The sequence below is a fragment of the Sciurus carolinensis genome, chromosome 1 (genome assembly GCF_902686445.1).
Source record: "Sciurus carolinensis chromosome 1, mSciCar1.2, whole genome shotgun sequence".
In the NCBI taxonomy this organism is placed as follows: Eukaryota; Metazoa; Chordata; class Mammalia; order Rodentia; family Sciuridae; genus Sciurus; species Sciurus carolinensis.
Genome location: NC_062213.1, coordinates 205,356,398 through 205,373,771, shown reverse-complemented (window position 1 = coordinate 205,373,771; position 17,374 = coordinate 205,356,398). Strand labels below are relative to the sequence as shown.

The window sequence follows — 17,374 nt, the reverse complement described above, 5'->3', positions numbered from 1 at the left end:
TGGGGCATATATTTTGTGTCTGGAGAGTGGAGTCTCTGCCTGCTCTCTGATCATCATGTGAGCTGCTTCCCTCTGCCACACTCTTCTCCATGATGGAACTGGTTGTACATGGACTGGGACCTCTGAAATCATGAGCCCTTAAATAAAATTCATCCTCTACAGTTGTTCAGGTCGGGTCTTTTTAGTCACAGCAACAAAAAAGCTGACTAAAACAATCCTTTACATCCACGATGGAAAAAATCCAGAACCAGCCTCTTGTTTTATTGCTCTTTCTTCCCGTGTAGCTGGCCTTCAAACTGTCTACTCCAGCAAAGCCCAGGCTCGTCCTTCACCAGGCAGGACATGGCCACATTCATGCCCCTATGGTGGGTGAGGGGGACTTGAGTCCCTGGCAATTCGAGGAGTTAAAACACACATCCTGAAAGTACAGTTAGAGAGTCAGAAAACTAAGAAGCCAAAGCACGTGACTCTGCCACTCTCAACCTCTGTCAAGTAAACGCAGCGACTGTCTGCCCCATCTGGTGTAGTGACAGATCACCAAAGGGTCCCAAGCAACTGCAGTGTGTCAACAAAGCTGGCATCGATCTAGTGCCTTTTAAAAACAAAATTACTATAAACACATTAGGAAAACGGTCACTAAACACTCCCAGGACCCAAGGACGTCCAAGTTGCTCTCGTAAACAGTCAACTGCAAAAAACAGCAGTTTACGGCAGGATCAAAATAAAACCCACAGCCAGGTTTCCATGCTGTTTTGCGACTCCTTCCACTTCCCTTTCCAAAAAAAGGCCATTCTGAGATCTAATTTTACAATTTCATGGTTCTCTCGGGTTGTTTTGTTTTTTCTTTGTTCTCAACCAACATAAACCTTTTCTGTGTGCAGTGTCTGTTGGCTACATAAATACCCATTTTTCTTCATTTTTACCTTTAACAGGTTTAACAAAGAGATGGCTAGTGAGCCACTGTCACTCTCTAGGACCTTGATGGGACACCTGGGCTGGTGGCAACACACCTGCCACAGATTAGCCCACACGTGGCCCACAGAGGCACTGTAGAGCGGAGGTCAGGGGCAGCGCAGGAGCAGTAACTCAACAAGCCCCTCCTATCGGTGGGTTCCGGGTCAGGATGAGATCAGCTAGCCCGGCGCGCGACGCATACCCGTGGTCTCTGAGACTCAGGAGGCGAGGCAGGAGGAGCATTTAAGCCCAGGACCTGAGGACCAGCCTGGGCAACACAGCCCACAGCTGATTAAGTCAGCTACTGGATCATTTCTTGTCCTGCCAAACTTAGATTTGAATCTATGCAAACTAAAAAAGAAAAAAAAGTCCAAAATACATTGAATCATCCTAAATCCATTTAGACTTTTAACTATAATAAACATGATACAAAATATACTTGTGTTATGAGCCAGGTCTTGTCAATGGAGCAGAAATGCCAACAAAGTCACAGACAGGACACAGACATTAGAGTTCCTGTGATGGGCTGGAACCTGTGCCTGTGACTTTACTTGGAACAAGGGTCTCTGCAGAAGCAATTAATCATCACAGGATGAGATCATCCCTGAAAACCAAGGCTGGTCCTAAACCCAATGGCAAGACAGAGCAGGGCAGAGGACTGAGCCGGAGCCAGAGGGCGACATGCAGAGAAGAGAGCCATGTGCTGACGGTGCGGAGACGGGCCGACAGCGACAGGCCTCACGCCACGGCTCTGGAGGAAGTGATCTGCAGCACCTCGATTTGGGCCCAAGAGACTGACTTTGGGTCTATAGCCTCCAGAACTACGAGAGAATAAACTGTGGCTCTCCGCCAGCCATCTGTGGTCCTGTGTAGGGCAGCCCTGGGGAACTCATTCCCCTATGGCAACAGGCTAGGCCTTCGAGCCCCTTCATGAGCTTCACTTTCTTTACATTTCCAGCAAGGGCTTTCTACTCCTGCCCGGTCACCGTACCACTGAGCATGGGCACGGTCCTGCTGGGCACAGAAAATGCACGGCAGAGGGGACGGTGGCAGCCTGCCTAGGCAGAGGGGGAGGACCGGTCCACACAGTGCTCACACTCATGGCTGCTGAGGCCACTTCCGGACACAGCGCTGGGCTGTCGAACCTTGACGAACTGAGCACACAGGGCACCTGGCTGAACACAGATTCAGAAGAGAAACTGCTGCTTCAAAGTGTCTCTGAATGTTCCCAGCAGCACGCAGACCACAGAAGGGAGGCGGAACAAAGAGGAGAGATGAACATGCTCGTAACACAGATGGGGCAGCGACCGCATGAGTGCCGTGAGGCCGCGGCAGACCCCGGCTAACACACCGCAGCTCTCGGTGGAAGAGGACGGGTGTCCCAGCTGGCCATCAGCACTGCCCTCTGCGCCCACAAGTTCCCATAACCCAGAGTTATCGGCCACACCCAGAGGATGGCTGAGACCCACCCAGAGACACAAACCAGGAGCAGAGGCAGGAGGTGGAGCCCAGTGCCCACCATTGCAGGATGCTGGGCCTCCAGAGCAAAAAGGGCTTGGGGACCCAGCTCACAGAGACAGTCAGCTGAGTCCAAGCACCTCCTCACAACTTACTCTCCAGCATTCTCCAAAAAGGACACTGGGTTCTTGGCCACTGAGGTGAAACCCACCCCAGGGGAGTGTGCAGAGGGAGAGGGGGTTCACCTGTACCTGCACCTCTGCCTCCCTGCTGGTCCTCCAGCAGAGGCCACGGGTCAAGTGGCAGAGGGACAGCTGAAGCCTCCTCCAAGTCAGAGGGGTATGAACATGGCCACTGCTCTGGCTAACGTCCCTCAGGCCATCCTTGGTGGAAAGGGAGACCCAGTGACACATGGCTGGCGTTCTTTGGTCTCCCTGTGTGGCACGGCACATGCAGTGCCAGGGGAGGGCACAACCATCATTTAACAGGCAACATTTCCCGTTCACTCAGCAGGGTAGTTACCCGTGCAAAGTACGTGAAAGCTCTACGACCCAGCGCCACTCTTCGGACTAGCCAAGGGATTCGCAAAACCGTGGCCTCCTTGCAACACGGGTGTCAAGTCAATTGTGGTTGGAAGAAGCAACACTGAAACTGTCCTGAGTAGGGACCTGGGAGGTGAGCTGGCCACGGTCTCCCACCCAGAGGGACAGAGTCAGCAGAGGCCACACGAGGCCACCACAGGGCCTGATTCTGCTTGCCTTGAAGAGTGCACCCTGCTTGGTCTCTGCTCCCTCCCCACCCCACCCCACAGGGTCCTACAAAGCCCATGGCTGCTGGGCTCAGGTGGGAGGCCTGACATCCACTCCTGTGGGCACTGCCCCCCACAGGCCTGGCTCAGGGTAGCACCCCTTCTGGGCACAGAATAGGGCAAAAGGGTACTCCACCTCCAAGAGAGGGACTCCCAGTGAGCTGGCTCCAGGGACCTTGGAGGAAGTGACCCAGCTGGGAAGGAAGCCAGCTGAGCAAGGAGAGCTGTCCACAGACACCACCCCCCCCAAGCCAGGGCAGCAGCAGAGGGGCCCACAGAAGGCACAGGTGCTGGCCAAGGCAAGCAGGGCAGAAGAACACCCTGGGACAGGAGGAGTCCCTGGGGAGGGCACACAAGGCACCAGCCAAGAAAGACCATGCTGACCAGCTGGACCTAAGACCGAACACCTGCTCACCAAGGTCAGTGTTAGCCCTGGGAGATGGGGACACAGGCTTGCTCTGTTCCATTCCTCACAACTGCACACGCACCCTTAATAACCTCAAAAGTCAAAGTCAGATGCGCAGGATGGCGGACTAGAGGGAGGCTGTGCTCCTTGTCACTCCGTAACTCGGGTTTCAGCAGAGGATATCTGTTTCTCGGTGAGGCAGTCTTTGCTGCTCATGGATCCCCTGCTCTTCACCCCATTTGTCCACTGCAATCACCTGCAGTCTGCCAGCGTATCGACTCCTTTTTGAGTGCAGATTGCTCACTGACTGGCACCTATCATCCACCATTTGCCAGTTTGCCTGCCTCTTGCCTGCCCATCGCCTGCTTTCACCTACCCATCACCCGCCACCCGAGGTCCACCTGCCGAACGTCCACCGGTAGTCTGCAGACTGCCAGTGGATCGCCAGCTGCCTGCAGCTGCATGGAAGTCCACTGTCACTGTACCTGTAGGTTTGGTTACACATGGCTGCTGCCATTTTGAGACAACAGCCAGGACCTGCAGGAGCCCTGGCTGGACTGACTGAGCCCCATCTCCAGGACCTCTCAGCCTGACCAATCTCACCCTGCCGCCAAGACCCCCAGACCACCTGATCGCACCCCATCGCCAGGACCTCCAGACTGTCTGATCGCACCCTGCCTCCAGGACCCCTGGCGAACCACGCCCACACCCCAGCTGCATCTCCCCATTTGCCAACACATTTGGAAGCCAGAGCGGCCATCTTGGATTATCCTGGAAGTGGAAGTTCCTATCTTTAAGTGGGGCAGATCCCATCCTGAGACACCTGGACACTAAGCTCGTTGTCAGGAACCTCTCCTGCATCAGGTTACTGAAGACTATGAGTTTTGAATACTATATGACTGTTATAGTATAGTTTTTTTCTTTTATTTTCTTTCCTTTTTGAAAATTTTTAAGATTTTTTTTTAATTTTTCTTGCTCTATTTTCCTTTTGTTTACCTGTTTCTTCAGTCTCTTTCTCCCTTTTCTCATGCTAACAACCAAGTTCTTTTGATTACACTTTCACTCTTTCTACAATCTAGAACTTCTATATACTCTTTTCTTATCCCATGAACAGTTATATCCTACACCCCTCCCCATCCTCTTTGTCCTCCATTAGAAACTGCAGACCTTATTGCAAATCTATTTGTTATCATGTAGATAATAATTGAACTCATCCTCTCTGTTTATTATGACAATATTGTTAACATCTTCATAGGGGCTACTTGGTTTAGGCCTGCATATTATCTGTACTGGGCGCTGCTAATATTGACCACCCTGTTAAAGAAGAGGTTTTGGCAACCTACAGGGTCACTATAAGCCTATTGGGGGAAACTGCAACACCCCACATCTGCACTGCTAGATCTGTGAATAACACGAAAGAGCAAGGGAAGAAAGTGATCCAAAAGTCAAAGTCAATTCAAAAAGCAGTGTCACACGATGACAGTTCTGTAGACTGCTGGTCCAACTTGAAAATAATAATGACTATCCACGAGAACAAAACAAACACAGTGGTAAGTCAGAAGGCAGAAGAAAACATCCACTCATCCACTGCACAGGGATCGGGTGCCTGTGGATCACTGTGGCATGAGGCGGGCCGTCTACTTCCCAAACTGTAAGAAGCACTTCGAAGGCACCAGAACAGACGAGGTCACACGAAAGAGGCACCGTTTTTGGCTGCACCAGCCCAACAACCTCAAGATGCAAACCCTCTCTAAGCTCATTTGTTTTTGCCCCAACAAAAATGTATGTCAACAGCATCTTTATGGAGCAAGACCCTCCTGCCCAAAAGTTCGTCTGGAGAAACGAATGTGCGAGAATCACCAGAAAAGGAAGCACAGGCAGACACGCAGCCACACTCACTTGGTCAGGCCTGCCAACACACAGCAGCCTCCAACACTAGGGTTCATGGCACCCGGAAACAGATGGGCCCAAAGGGGGACGGTGGCACACAGCCGAGCCTGTGACAAGGACCATCCCGAGCTGCTGTGCAAAGAAGGCTTGGAGAGCCAGTGGTACTGCTGGGGGGTGGAAGGCCAGCTGGGCTTGGGGAGGGGAGGGCACGAGGGTCCCCCACTAGGGAGCAAGGGCTACAGGCCAGGGCACACGCCCAAGGCAACGGAGATCAAAGCTGATGTGGAAACCGTCCTAGAGCTGGGTGTTGCCCAGTGGTGGAGCATTTGCCTGAAGGAGGGCAAGGCCCTGGGTTCCACCCCAGGAGCGCACACACACACACACCACACACACACAGACACACACCACACACACACAGACACACACCACACCCCCCACAGACCCCCCACACACCCCCCACACACCCCCCACACACACCCCCACACACACCCCCATACACCACACACACACACCACACACACACACACACACACACACACAGTTTTTAATATTTATGTGGCAAAAAGTGGGGAGGGAAGACAAAACTGGGAGAAAACACCTGTAATGCTTATCACAGGTAAAGAGCAAACACACCGAATGCAGAGAACAAAGACGCACTGCATAGAAAACAGGCAGGAACGTGAGCAGGCCACTCACGACCACGTGCAAACAGGCCCAGGATCGCCACCGTTAGGAAGACACCAACCGTGCTTCACCTCTCAGCAGAACTCGAATCACGCCGCAACGCAGACAGTGCCGCGGCCCCTGACCAGGGCATCGCCGTGGCAACACAGCCCACCCACCCTACAGAGGGGATCTGGACAACGTGCAAACACGCACCACCTGAGCCTGGCGAGCTCCCTCTCAGCCTGCAGAGCACCTCCCGCATGTGAAAGTGCTCCCTCCAGCACCCACAGCTGCACTCGGGAGCAGCCTGGACACAGGACGGAGCACTACACAGCCAGAACAAGGATGCGGAGCCCGCTGCCACTCTCACCACCGCGCACACCGGCGCATAGATGCGTGCATGCAGCCCACCAGGCCCTGTGTGCTGGGGGCACTGAGAAAACACAAGCGTCCAATTATGTTCACACAAGACAGCCCAGGAAGGACGAGCCAGGAAATGCCAAGTTGGCTGCCACCAAGGGCTGGGGCCATGGGGAGGAAAAGACGAAGGGGGGAGGAAAAGATGAAGGAGTGAGATGCCTGCCCAAGACTGCCTTTCGTAGAATCTTGACTTAAAACAGCTTTTAAACACATTAGTGTTGTATACATTCGAAAAGCAAACTCCCGTCAGTGAGGACGGGACAGGAGAAAACCAGAACTGAAGGCAAACAACACAGGGCCCGGTGCACCTTAAACGAGCACCTTCACCACACCCAGGACGAAGCTGGAGATAGGGGACACGCCTCGGCAGAGGCAACGGCTGCGGGAGGCCTCCGCTCCGGAGCTCCAGGACTGGGCAAACAGCTCATGCAGACAGCCCTGGGAGCAGCAAGGCAAAGCCCAGGAAGGGACCAGGGTCGACGGGCCACAGGAACGTCTAAGCTGCGTGTGTAGGGAATAGGTAAGAGTGCGTGTGCTTCAGCACATGCGTGTGCAAGCTCACTCACACAAGCGCGTGCGGATGTGTCTGGGTTCCCGTGTGCTGACGCACGTGTCATATGTCCTAGCTCTGTCCACAGAGAGGGCTTAGAAACAGACGCCTGGCACCAGATCATGATTTCTAACACATTCCCCTTTAAAAAGAACCACAGGGCTGGGCACGTGGCTCATGCCTGTCATCCCAGCAACTCAAGAGGCTGAGGCAAGAGGATCCAGTTCAAAGTCAGCCTCAGCAACTTAGCAAGGCCCTAAGCAAAAACCCTGTCTCAAGATGAAACATAAAAAAGCCTGGGGCTGTGGACCAGTGGTTAAGCACCCCTGGGTTCAATCCCCAGTTCCGATCAATCAACAGAACCAGGGCTCATCAAGAACAAGAAGGTCTGAGGCACTCGCAGTCTCCTAGGGCTTAAGGAGATGTGACAGTCAGATGCGGGTGACCTCCTGGAGATCTTGGAAAAGAAAAGAGCATCAGGTAAGGAAACCCTAGCACAGTTGTAATAATGTATCAATACCAGTCCATTAGTCACGACCAATGTCCCATGATAATGACATTAATAACGGGAAACCAGGCATGGGCCACTTGGGAGCTGTCCACACGATCATCACAGCTTTTCTGTAAACCTAAAACCTATAAAAACAAGACTCTTCACAACAGGCAGAGCATGGAAACCACGGTTCCTCCAGACACGGCTGGTACTAGGGCTGGAACAGGGAAGACTCCCCAAAGTGTCCAACTCACAGAGGCAGCCACACAGACACAGGCCAGCCGAGGGACTCCCTCCAGCCAAGCCTGGGACAACTGAGCACCAGGGCACCCAGGCGCAGCACTGTAAAGCATGTTCCACCAGTCCACACCCACAGCACCCAGTGGACAGGCTCCAGGCCATCAGCGGGGCCAGGGAGGCCCTGCTGGCAGAACCTCGTGTCCTGGGGCGTGCAGAAAAGGCTAAGGCAGGGATGCTCCGTCGGCACCTGGCATCAAGGATGACCTGGGGGATGCCCACGTGAAGGCAGGCCCTGTGTGGTCCCAAAAGGTCCCATGACCGCTCATTAGGACCTCACAACAGATGGCCTCTGATGGACATCATGACCCTCCAGGCAAGGGCCCTGGGAAGGACGACCTCACTTGAGTGTTCTCCCAGGACGCTGTATCTGACGCCATCGTGAGGAAGCATCAGGGAAGCCAAACAGGGAACATTCTCTACCAGGAGGGAGGCTACGTTGAAAAATAAAATCATAAAAGGCAAAGGAAGTTGAAGACTGCCCCGGATTAAAGGAGGCAAGAGACAAGGAAGCTGGATATAGTACATGACCCTGGGCACTCCTGGAGGAGGGGACACATCAAGGGCTGACCAATGACCAGATGGACCCAAGTGTTCAACGAGCCACGGTGACAGCAGCACTGTGGTCGCAGAAGGCCAGGGTCAGGGTCAGCCTCAGGGTCACTCGCTGAGCTTTCAGGTCCAGGGCCAAGGCACCCTCCTGTGGGTACACACACACACATACACACACACACACACACACACACACACACACACACACGCCAAGCAGAAGAGGAGGGCAAGAGCACCAGAGTGACAGAGAAAGCCACAGCCACAGGAGCGAAGGAGCTTCAAGAGACCCAACACCCTTCGCAGTTCTGCAAATATCTGTAAGTTTAACATTATTTCCAAATAAAAGGTTTTTAAAGAAATAAAGTCTCCCTGTGCCGTTGTTAATCAAGCACCATGCTGAGAGAGGAAGGCCACAGGCTGAAAACACAGGGAACGCACATCTGCCACCGAGCCGCACACAGCGCACAGCAGACGCCGCGCCCTGCTCCACGGAAGGGGGACAGCAGCCCCACCAGGACGGCGGAACAACCCGACCTGCTCACAGAGGAAAGGGACCACAGCTGCACACACAAGGGAACGAGACCGCCGGTCTCTGTGGGGTGCGAATCAACCACGACCAGCACCGCCTCCCACGCGAGCACAGAAAAGGCAGGCTGAGCAGACCAGTGGGTCAGGAGGGCAGCTGGCTGCTTGGCAGGCCCCCGAAGATGCCCCCAACCCAGCTCTGCACCACGACTCCCACTCAGAAACGGAAACACGTCTCCAGGAAATCACCCAGGAAGTTCGAGAGAGGCCTTGCTCAAACCAGGACAACCCACTGCCAGCGCAGGGCAGCAAGTGCCCCCTACAACACAGCAGCCCACAGTGAACCACACAGGTGTGTGTCCACCCAGGGTGCCAGGGACGAGGCCAGACAGCACCTCCCACAATAGTCCACCCAGAGCAGTCACCAACGGGCAAGACACAAGGCCTCGTCCCTGGGACCTATAAATAGCCCCTCCTAAGGAAAAAGATCATTTCAGGTGTGACAGGCATCTTGAGAAGGAGACAGCACCACCGGGGGCCTGGGCGTCACAACCGTCCTCTCAGGAGAAGCACAGAGACCTAGGCACGGGGAAGGCAACACAGGGGCAAAGCGGAGAGACTAGACGACGTCTGCCTAGGCTGGAGGAGACTGCAGCCACATGGCCGCGAGCCGAGGGGCCCGCAGCCACCAGAAGCCAGAGGAGCCGGAAGGATCCTCCCCAGCAGGAGGCACAGCCCTAACCCGACTCCAGCCCAGTGGCCAGCTTCTGCCCCCAGGACGGAGACAACAGCTTTCGTTGCTTTAAGCCGTCAGGTCTGTGGCAATGCGTCACAGCAGCCACCAGAAGCTGATGAAGTGCTGACAGACACCAATCCAGAGACTGCGAAGGGAGCCGGAGGGCGTGCGGGGCTGCAGGTGCCCCACCGACCCAAACTCACACAAGGCCGCCCAGCCCTGCACGCTCATGGATGGGAATTTCACTGAGAGCACAAGCTCATCCCGCGAGCCCTCCCGAGGCCAGGCCCCGCCTTGACGTGCAGGGTCTGAGAACCAGCAGACCCCTCATGGCCTACGCAGGACCCTAAGAGTCCTCACACCTGCTGCGTCCCCACGCTCCCAGGACCACTCCACCTGACCACCCTCTTCCGACTCCCCGCCCAGCAGCCTGGCTGGAAACGGGGCAAAGCACACACTGACCTGAAGGCACTCAAGGCACACAGCAGGGACAGGGCTGGATGACCCCACCAGATGGCTCCCAAGCCCATGAGGGCCTGGAATCACCACGGGCAAGAGACGTTCAGCCAAGGTGAAAACCAGCCCAGCCTCTGAGGGACAGGGCCATCCCCACGGCACGCCTGGTCTCCAGAGGAAACAAAGCACCCAACACCCAAAAAACCAGCAGAGCAGGGCCACCACAGCCCGTCCCCCAGAGAAAACTCAGAGACAGGGAGCAGCTCAGCGGCCAGGAAGCAAGGCCACGCCTGTGACGCAGGCCAGCGCCTAGCCCACCACCACGGAGAGGGTTAGCAGGACTCGGCAGTGGCCTCGAGACCCCAGACACAAGCTAACTCCAAGCAGGGACGGTAACAAAGAAAACCTGAGTTCACACTTCAACACAGCGTCATGCTGTAATGCAATAAAATCACATTCAAAAAGAATCCAAAACAAGGCTCAAAACCTACCTCACTCCTTTCCCACACCCTGGGAAGCCTGGAAGATTCGGCACAGGTCCTCCTGTGGTCAGATCAAGGGCAAGCTGCTCCTGCTTGGCAAGCCAGCAGCCCCAGCAGCACTGTGGGGCCTAGAAGCAAAGCCTCAGGCTGCAGTAGACAGACACAGCCCCTGCATGAGCCATGGCACCCTGGGCTGGGCATCGTCCCCTGGGTAAGGCATCACCTCCACAAGAGGGGTCACCTACACATTAAAACCACCCCATGTAAGGATCCCCTGTACATTAAGGACCCCTCCACAGACGGACCCCCTCCACAGAGGGATCCCCTCCACAGCAGGCATCGCCCCATCTGAGCACTGCCCCCTGCATAAGGCATCACCTCCTTCATCAGCATTGTGCGCGGTGACCTCTCTGGGACCTTCACTACAGGGGACAGGGGTAGGATAATCCTGTAAGATGTATATTTCTAAATTTGAGGGAATTCAGATTGAACAGTTTCAGAATAAATCCCTGGTACTCAAGCTCCAACGCAGGATGCTCGAGCACTGTGCTGCTGCCGCCTCACGGGCACCTCGAGCGCCCTGCACGTGGCGAGCCAAACGTGAGCAGCCAACTCATTCTGCTCAAGCAGTGTGAACCCACGCTCAAACAACAGACCAGTTAGCGCTCCACGGCTTAGTGGTTGGGGCGGAGTTACTGCCAGGGGAGCCGTGGTCCCTCGGTGGCACAGAGCAGCTCAGGATGAGGTGCAGCGCTCCACACCGTGCTGAGGGAGCCGGCACACTCCACGGTCCTGCTCTGCAGGCCTCAGCTTCCAGCCTGAAGAGGCACAGCGGCCCCAGCACCCAGGCAAGGGGCTGCTTCTTTGGCTGTTGTTCAAAGACAAACCACAACAAAGAGGTTCCCAACGCCTGAGCCAACCACAGAACGCAGGCGCAGACAGCAGGTGAGCACCAGGTTCTGCTTCCCGTCTGTCGACATTTGTCGTGGTTCGCAGCACTGAGAATGGAGCCCAGGGTCCCACACAGCTAGTTGCTTCTTCGTGATTACAAAATATTCAGGGCCAAAACAAGTCACTCGACTCAGGTGACTGAGCCTGAACTGCACTCAATTTCCAGCCAGCGCTCACCTGGCCCGGAAGGCCCACCTGCCAGATGTACCATTAAAGACGAGGCATCTGTGAAGGGCCTCGGGCGCCGGGCTCTAGCTCCTGGTCTGTAGCCCCGAGTCTACTGAAGAATCACCCCAAGTCTGGGCACTTGCTCTCCAAGGTTAGCAACGAGGAAAGGCCTAGTGAGGAGGGCAGCACAGCATGTGTGGAGGGTCGTGTGAGCACCACACCAGGAATCCGCCTGTGCAGGGAGACGCTGCTCAGGAACCTGCTTTCCAGAGGAAAGCAGGTGGCCCTCCCAGTGAAGCAGCAGACCTGGGAAGCCTCCTTCCAGGCTGACTGGACATGGATGACACGCAGAAATTCCTTTCCATTTCCGAGTGTGGCCATGGTATTTGCAATATCCCCTCCGGAGACACCTAGTGGGTCTTTTATGGGTGAGATGTCATGAGGTATATGACATGCTCTCAAACAACCTGGGAGAGAGAACGGAGACAGACTGGCCATCAGCTGACAAACCTCAGCCCGGTGACGGGACAGGAGTCATCAGATGCTCCCCTCTACCTCTGCTTATGTCTGACATTTTCCCCCATTAAAAAAAAAAAAAAGTATTTATAAAAACATCCATTGGCAAAACCTTTACCAACGAAATGACACTATGCCCAGACCTGCCTCAGAGCCAACTCAGCATGGGAGGCCCAGCAAAGGACCCAAACATGACCACCGTCCATTTGCCACCCACCCCACTTTTGCTGGTGCTTGAAGTGTCCATTTTATAAAACCTTTAAAAAAGAGAAGGGGGCTGGGGTACAGCTCAGTGGTAGAGCACTTGCTTAGCATATGTGAAGCCCTAGGTTCAACCCCAGCACTGCCAAAAAAAGAGAAAGAAGAAAAGGAAAGGAAGAAGGAAATTAGGAAGCTGCAGCCTGGATGCATAAATATCGGCAAAGGCCTCAACCCCGCTGGAGCCAGCACTCCTAAAGAACTGGGAAGCAGGAGGGCGCTGCAGAGGGACGTGCCCCTCTTGGAGCCTCACACAGACTGCAGCTGGAGAAGAAGGGATGAGCTACAATACATCCTGAGAGCTCCGCCGGCAGCAGGGCTGAGGCCACTTGCCACTGGCGAAGCGCCAGACGCCTCAGTTCAGCACAGACTGCCCAGGGGACACGGTCTAACTGGAGGAAAGAGCCCAGAGCAACAGGGAGCCCCACCGAGGTGGCACACCGCCCCACTCCCACACAGGGCAGCAGTACCCAAGGCACCACGGAGCCCGGGGTGGACCCTGCAGACCAGTGTCCCAACTGGCTTCCCAGCCCTGAAGCCCTGCCCCTCAGGGAGCCACGCCCACCCACCCCAGGGTATGTGCACACAGCTGAAATTTCGGGTGACAAATTAAAGCAGAGCTGGGAAGAACAGCTTCATCAAAGCAACTGTGACCTCGGATTGGCTCCAACACCTGGTAGGCTGGAATTTCCCCCTAATGTGGACTCTGAATCGCAGGCCTGGGATGGACGTGGAAGCCAGCGTGCAACTGCAGAGGAGGTCGGCAGCAAACGGGCACTGTGCTTCACACAGAGTGCTGCCCAGCGACTCGGGCAGCCCCCAAATGCAGAAGACGCCGTCAGCAGTGCCGGCTTCTCACTAAGATGGCTTTCTCAGACAGAAAACTGAATCTTAAGAAGAGCTGGTTTGGAAGTCTACACCAATGATGAACGTGATGTCTGTGGCCCACAGTTCTTCACCTGCATCTGCGAATTCCTCCTCCTGACCATGATGTGGATACACACATCCACCGCAGGAAGCCCCTCGTTACTGGTGCAGATGGAGCTTCACTACACTTAGGACCACATGGAACACACACGACAATGGCGCCATCAGTTCTAGGATTATAGATAGATGCCATCGCGACACATGAAGCATCCTGAACTGGGCACTAAGTGGCCAACGGAACGTGCTCCTGCCAGCACAGGGAAAGGCTCTGGGGACTCGGGAGCTGCTCTTGTGCCCTACCGCAGCTCACACCCAGCTGAGTGGGAAACATGGCGCCCTCATCAGCAGGCGAGGCCTGGGCACGGAGGGCAATGCTCACACTGCCATCTGCCGCCACGAGGCTGCTGAACACATACTCCAGCTGGAAGACAACCGCGAAGGCCGGGTGCTGGACCATCTCGGGCAGTCGCAGGCGGCTTCTCAAAACCAGGGCCTGGTTTCCAGACCTGGGGCACAAACACAAACCAGGGGCACGTTAGAGTGTCACTCCTGCCCTGCCCGGAGCCCATCCCCACCCCATGAGTCAGAGCGAGGGGAGCACCCGGGGGGCCTGGGACATGGGAGCACTGCCGACACAGCCAGGGTGCCCATGCTGAGCTGCCCTGCACGTGCTTGGCCCCAGGTAGTCCCCAGCCAGGGCTTTCTTCTCCCAAGTGCCACAGTCAGCACCTCTCCAAACTGCCAGAGCAGCCTCAGGCAAGTCCCCAAGAAGCACCACATGGCGGAGGGCCACATCCTCTGGGACTGACTGCTGTGGAGGACAGCAGCCTCTGCTGCATCAGGAGATGCCCGCGGCGATGGCAGGGCATGGGTTTAGGAAGCACTTGCTGCCTCTGGTTCTCCATCATTTGCAATCCTAATCCAGGACACACCTGGATTCAGCATGCCCGGGGCGCCCCAGACCCTCCGCAGCCATTGCAGGAGGTGTCCAGACGGCATACTCCGAAGTGTCGAGAACAGGCTTTTCCCAACTGCACAAATGGGCATAACTGAGCCAGTAGAGGAAAGGTGACAGGGAAGAGTCCTGGTGACTCCACACCCGGCCTGCTTCACGGCTTGCATCGCTTGCATCGTTGATTCCTCGTGTATCCCCACCCACCCTGGGACCCCAGGGAGACTACCTGGTCCTGGAGGAGGAGCCCACTCTCCTGCTGAAGCTGGCCGAACGCGTCATGGCCACGTCCACCTCAGGCACCAGCACGACCACCTGTGGCCTCCGCACAAAGCCCAGGCCGTTGTGCACACCCACATGCAGGCGCCGCTCCAGGACCTCCAGGGTCCTGCCGTCCAGCAGGCCACCCCCCTGCAAGAGGCACAGGGATATGGAATGGGTCCCACGCCACCAGGAAGAGGGGTGGCCAGAAAAGCTCCAGCAGTCAGGCAAGCAGAAGGACAGAAGCTTCCAGACAAAGGGACACTTGCAATGAGTTCAAGCAAAGGACAGTTGTCTGACCCAACCGAGACTGCTGGCCAGTGTCTCCTAGTGAGCCTGGTCTTGCAGACGGCGTCATCTCATCCAGGCAGCACGCCCTGCAGTGCCTGATCACCAGGCTCACTCTAGCTTTCCAGGGCGTGGCTGACGATTCCTAAGATGCAGCAACCTCCTGCACAGACCTCAGCTCCCTCAGCAAGACTCCGGTCCCCAAGGTCTGGGAGCCCAGTCCCCTGAGACAAGACGACACATGATAGGTGCCCACAGGCAGAGCACACCAGGTTTCAACTCTGTGCCCACACAGACCTGAGGCTCGGGAGGAAGGGGAAGGACAAGGGCGTATGCTCAGGCAGGAAGTCGTGAACCAACAGAAATGGAGTCTGTCCCAAAGTGACCAGTGGATATTAAAGTGCTTCATCTCAACAAAAAATGAACAGGGCTCCAACCAATGAACGGTGGTGTTCCTCCAGGCCACTTGCATTTATTAAATTATGTAATCTTTGCAAAGTAACTCTGAATTTTCCAGTGTCCATTAACCAAGCTGAATGAACCTAAATTCAGCCTATTAGTCTCTGGATAATGAAAATAAAACTACAGAGACAACCGAATATCTGCCAGTTGGACAGGAACAAATATACAAACAAAATAAACAACAAAAAAAACACACAATAAAGTTATTTTAGAGAACCAGGTAAAATTCAAACATGACACTCTTAAAACATCTTTCCCTTCAAACAACCCACTGAAAAACAAGAAAACAACTGGAACTCCCAAGAAAATGGCTGCCACGCAGACGGCTTCTCTTCCACACCCACGCGAGACCACGTTAGGCAGAGCTAGGTTTTAAGAATGGGAGGAGCAAAGGCCCGTGTGCTCCCACGCGATTAAAACCTTGATGACCGCGCAGACCACTAGAATGGGAACCAAACAGTGGGACCACCCCTCCTCGCACAGCTGGAGACTGCAGCCCTGCCACGAGCCCCCTGGCACCACATGGTGCACCTGCAGCCTATCCCCGGGCACAAACACTCCCTAGAGGGGAGGGAGGACAACGCTGGGCAGAGAGGAAAGCCAGGTGGTCCCCAAGGCGTGGCACACTGGGGAAGTGCAGGGTCAGCTGGAGGGAAGGACACGCCCTGCAGGTTTGCCCAGGGGCCACAGGAAGGTCTGTAGAAAGAATGCCCAGGAAAGTGAGCCTCATTCCAAAAGCCCAGCGGCCAGCACACGTCCACAGGTGAGCCCAGGGAGCAGTTCTGAGTGGGGTCAGGAAGCCGGCAGAGCCAAATCCAACAAGGGCCAGGTGCCCAGTGTCAATCCAAGGGCAGTGAGAAGCCAAAGCCAGCAGGAGGTCTGAACAGGAGGAAAGGCACTGCGTCCATGTTTCTAAAAGACCACGGTGGCTCTGGGCAGAGGCTGTGGTCTCAGAGAGAGACTGGCAGCCAGCCTCCGGCTGACCTGCCAGCTACTTGCAGACAACCAAGGATGTGCTAATTCCTGCTCGAGATTCCACCAAGAGCCAGGATCCACACACAAGAGCACACACAGCAGGGTCCTAACAGCCCAGCCTGGAAGCAGCACAGAAGTCCACCCTGTTGATGGACAGATACGCGGCAGGGCACTCACAGAAACGCCACAGTGAAAGACAGTGGCACCAGCTGCTCCAACAAATGGCATTAGCACAACGAAAACAAGGCTTTGTTGAAATAAAGGTGAAATACAGGCAAAGCCACACAGCTTCGCGGCAACTCTGGTGACAGGCCCAGGACAAGAAGCAAACACACAGGGAGCAGGAGGGCCTGGGAGCGGGAGAGACAAGGAGGAGCCGGGCTCCTTTTGCCCAGGCTTCTTTCTCCTCTCCTCCATTTGCCAAGCCCCTTGCCCTACTACAGGCCTGACTGGAGGAAGAAGGTGCCACATCAGTCTTCTGGTCCTATGTGGCAAAGGTGCTTGTGGGAAAGTCAAAAGTGAAGGCTCTCTGTGACCCAGAGGGGCAAGAAGCAGTTCTCCCAGTCAAGCTTGCTGCCTCTCCTCCCATCCTTTAGAGCTGAGAGATGGGACAGGGCCACCCCTCCTCCCTGCAGGTGGCTTCAGCCAAGGAGCAGCCGGTACCAGGCCCAGGCAGAACGGAAGCACTGCACAGCACATCTCCTGTTCCTGGGCCATGCACAGAGAAACAGGGGCCAGGGATGGGCATCTGGGACAAAGGATGAAACGAGAAGTCCCCCAAACCTGCAAAGGTTCTGAGGACCTTCCGGTGCACAAATGAGCTGTGTGCGGAATATCCTAGAGAAGCCTGGTCGCGAGGCGCCAGAACTCGAGCTGCCCTCACACTCGGGTCTCACCGCCTGCAAGCTGTCGTCAGTGGGACG

The 17,374-nt window shown here is 55.4% G+C and overlaps 1 protein-coding gene across 5 annotated transcripts in view; it reads right to left on the bottom strand.

The window, feature by feature from the left end:
• Positions 1-17,374, bottom strand: part of Nphp4 (nephrocystin 4) — a 109,824-nt gene that overhangs the window by 64,105 nt on the left and 28,345 nt on the right. For 3 of the 5 annotated variants that reach the window (XM_047521899.1, XM_047521906.1, XM_047521902.1), the window contains exons 9-10: positions 14,695-14,876; positions 13,893-14,019 (exon numbers count right to left, since the gene is read on the bottom strand). The exons of the other annotated variants lie outside the window; for them this stretch is intronic. In XM_047521899.1, coding sequence (XP_047377855.1) covers positions 13,893-14,019; positions 14,695-14,876 — 309 coding nt within the window. The remainder of the gene's footprint in view (positions 1-13,892; positions 14,020-14,694; positions 14,877-17,374) is intronic. 5 annotated transcript variants of the gene reach the window in all.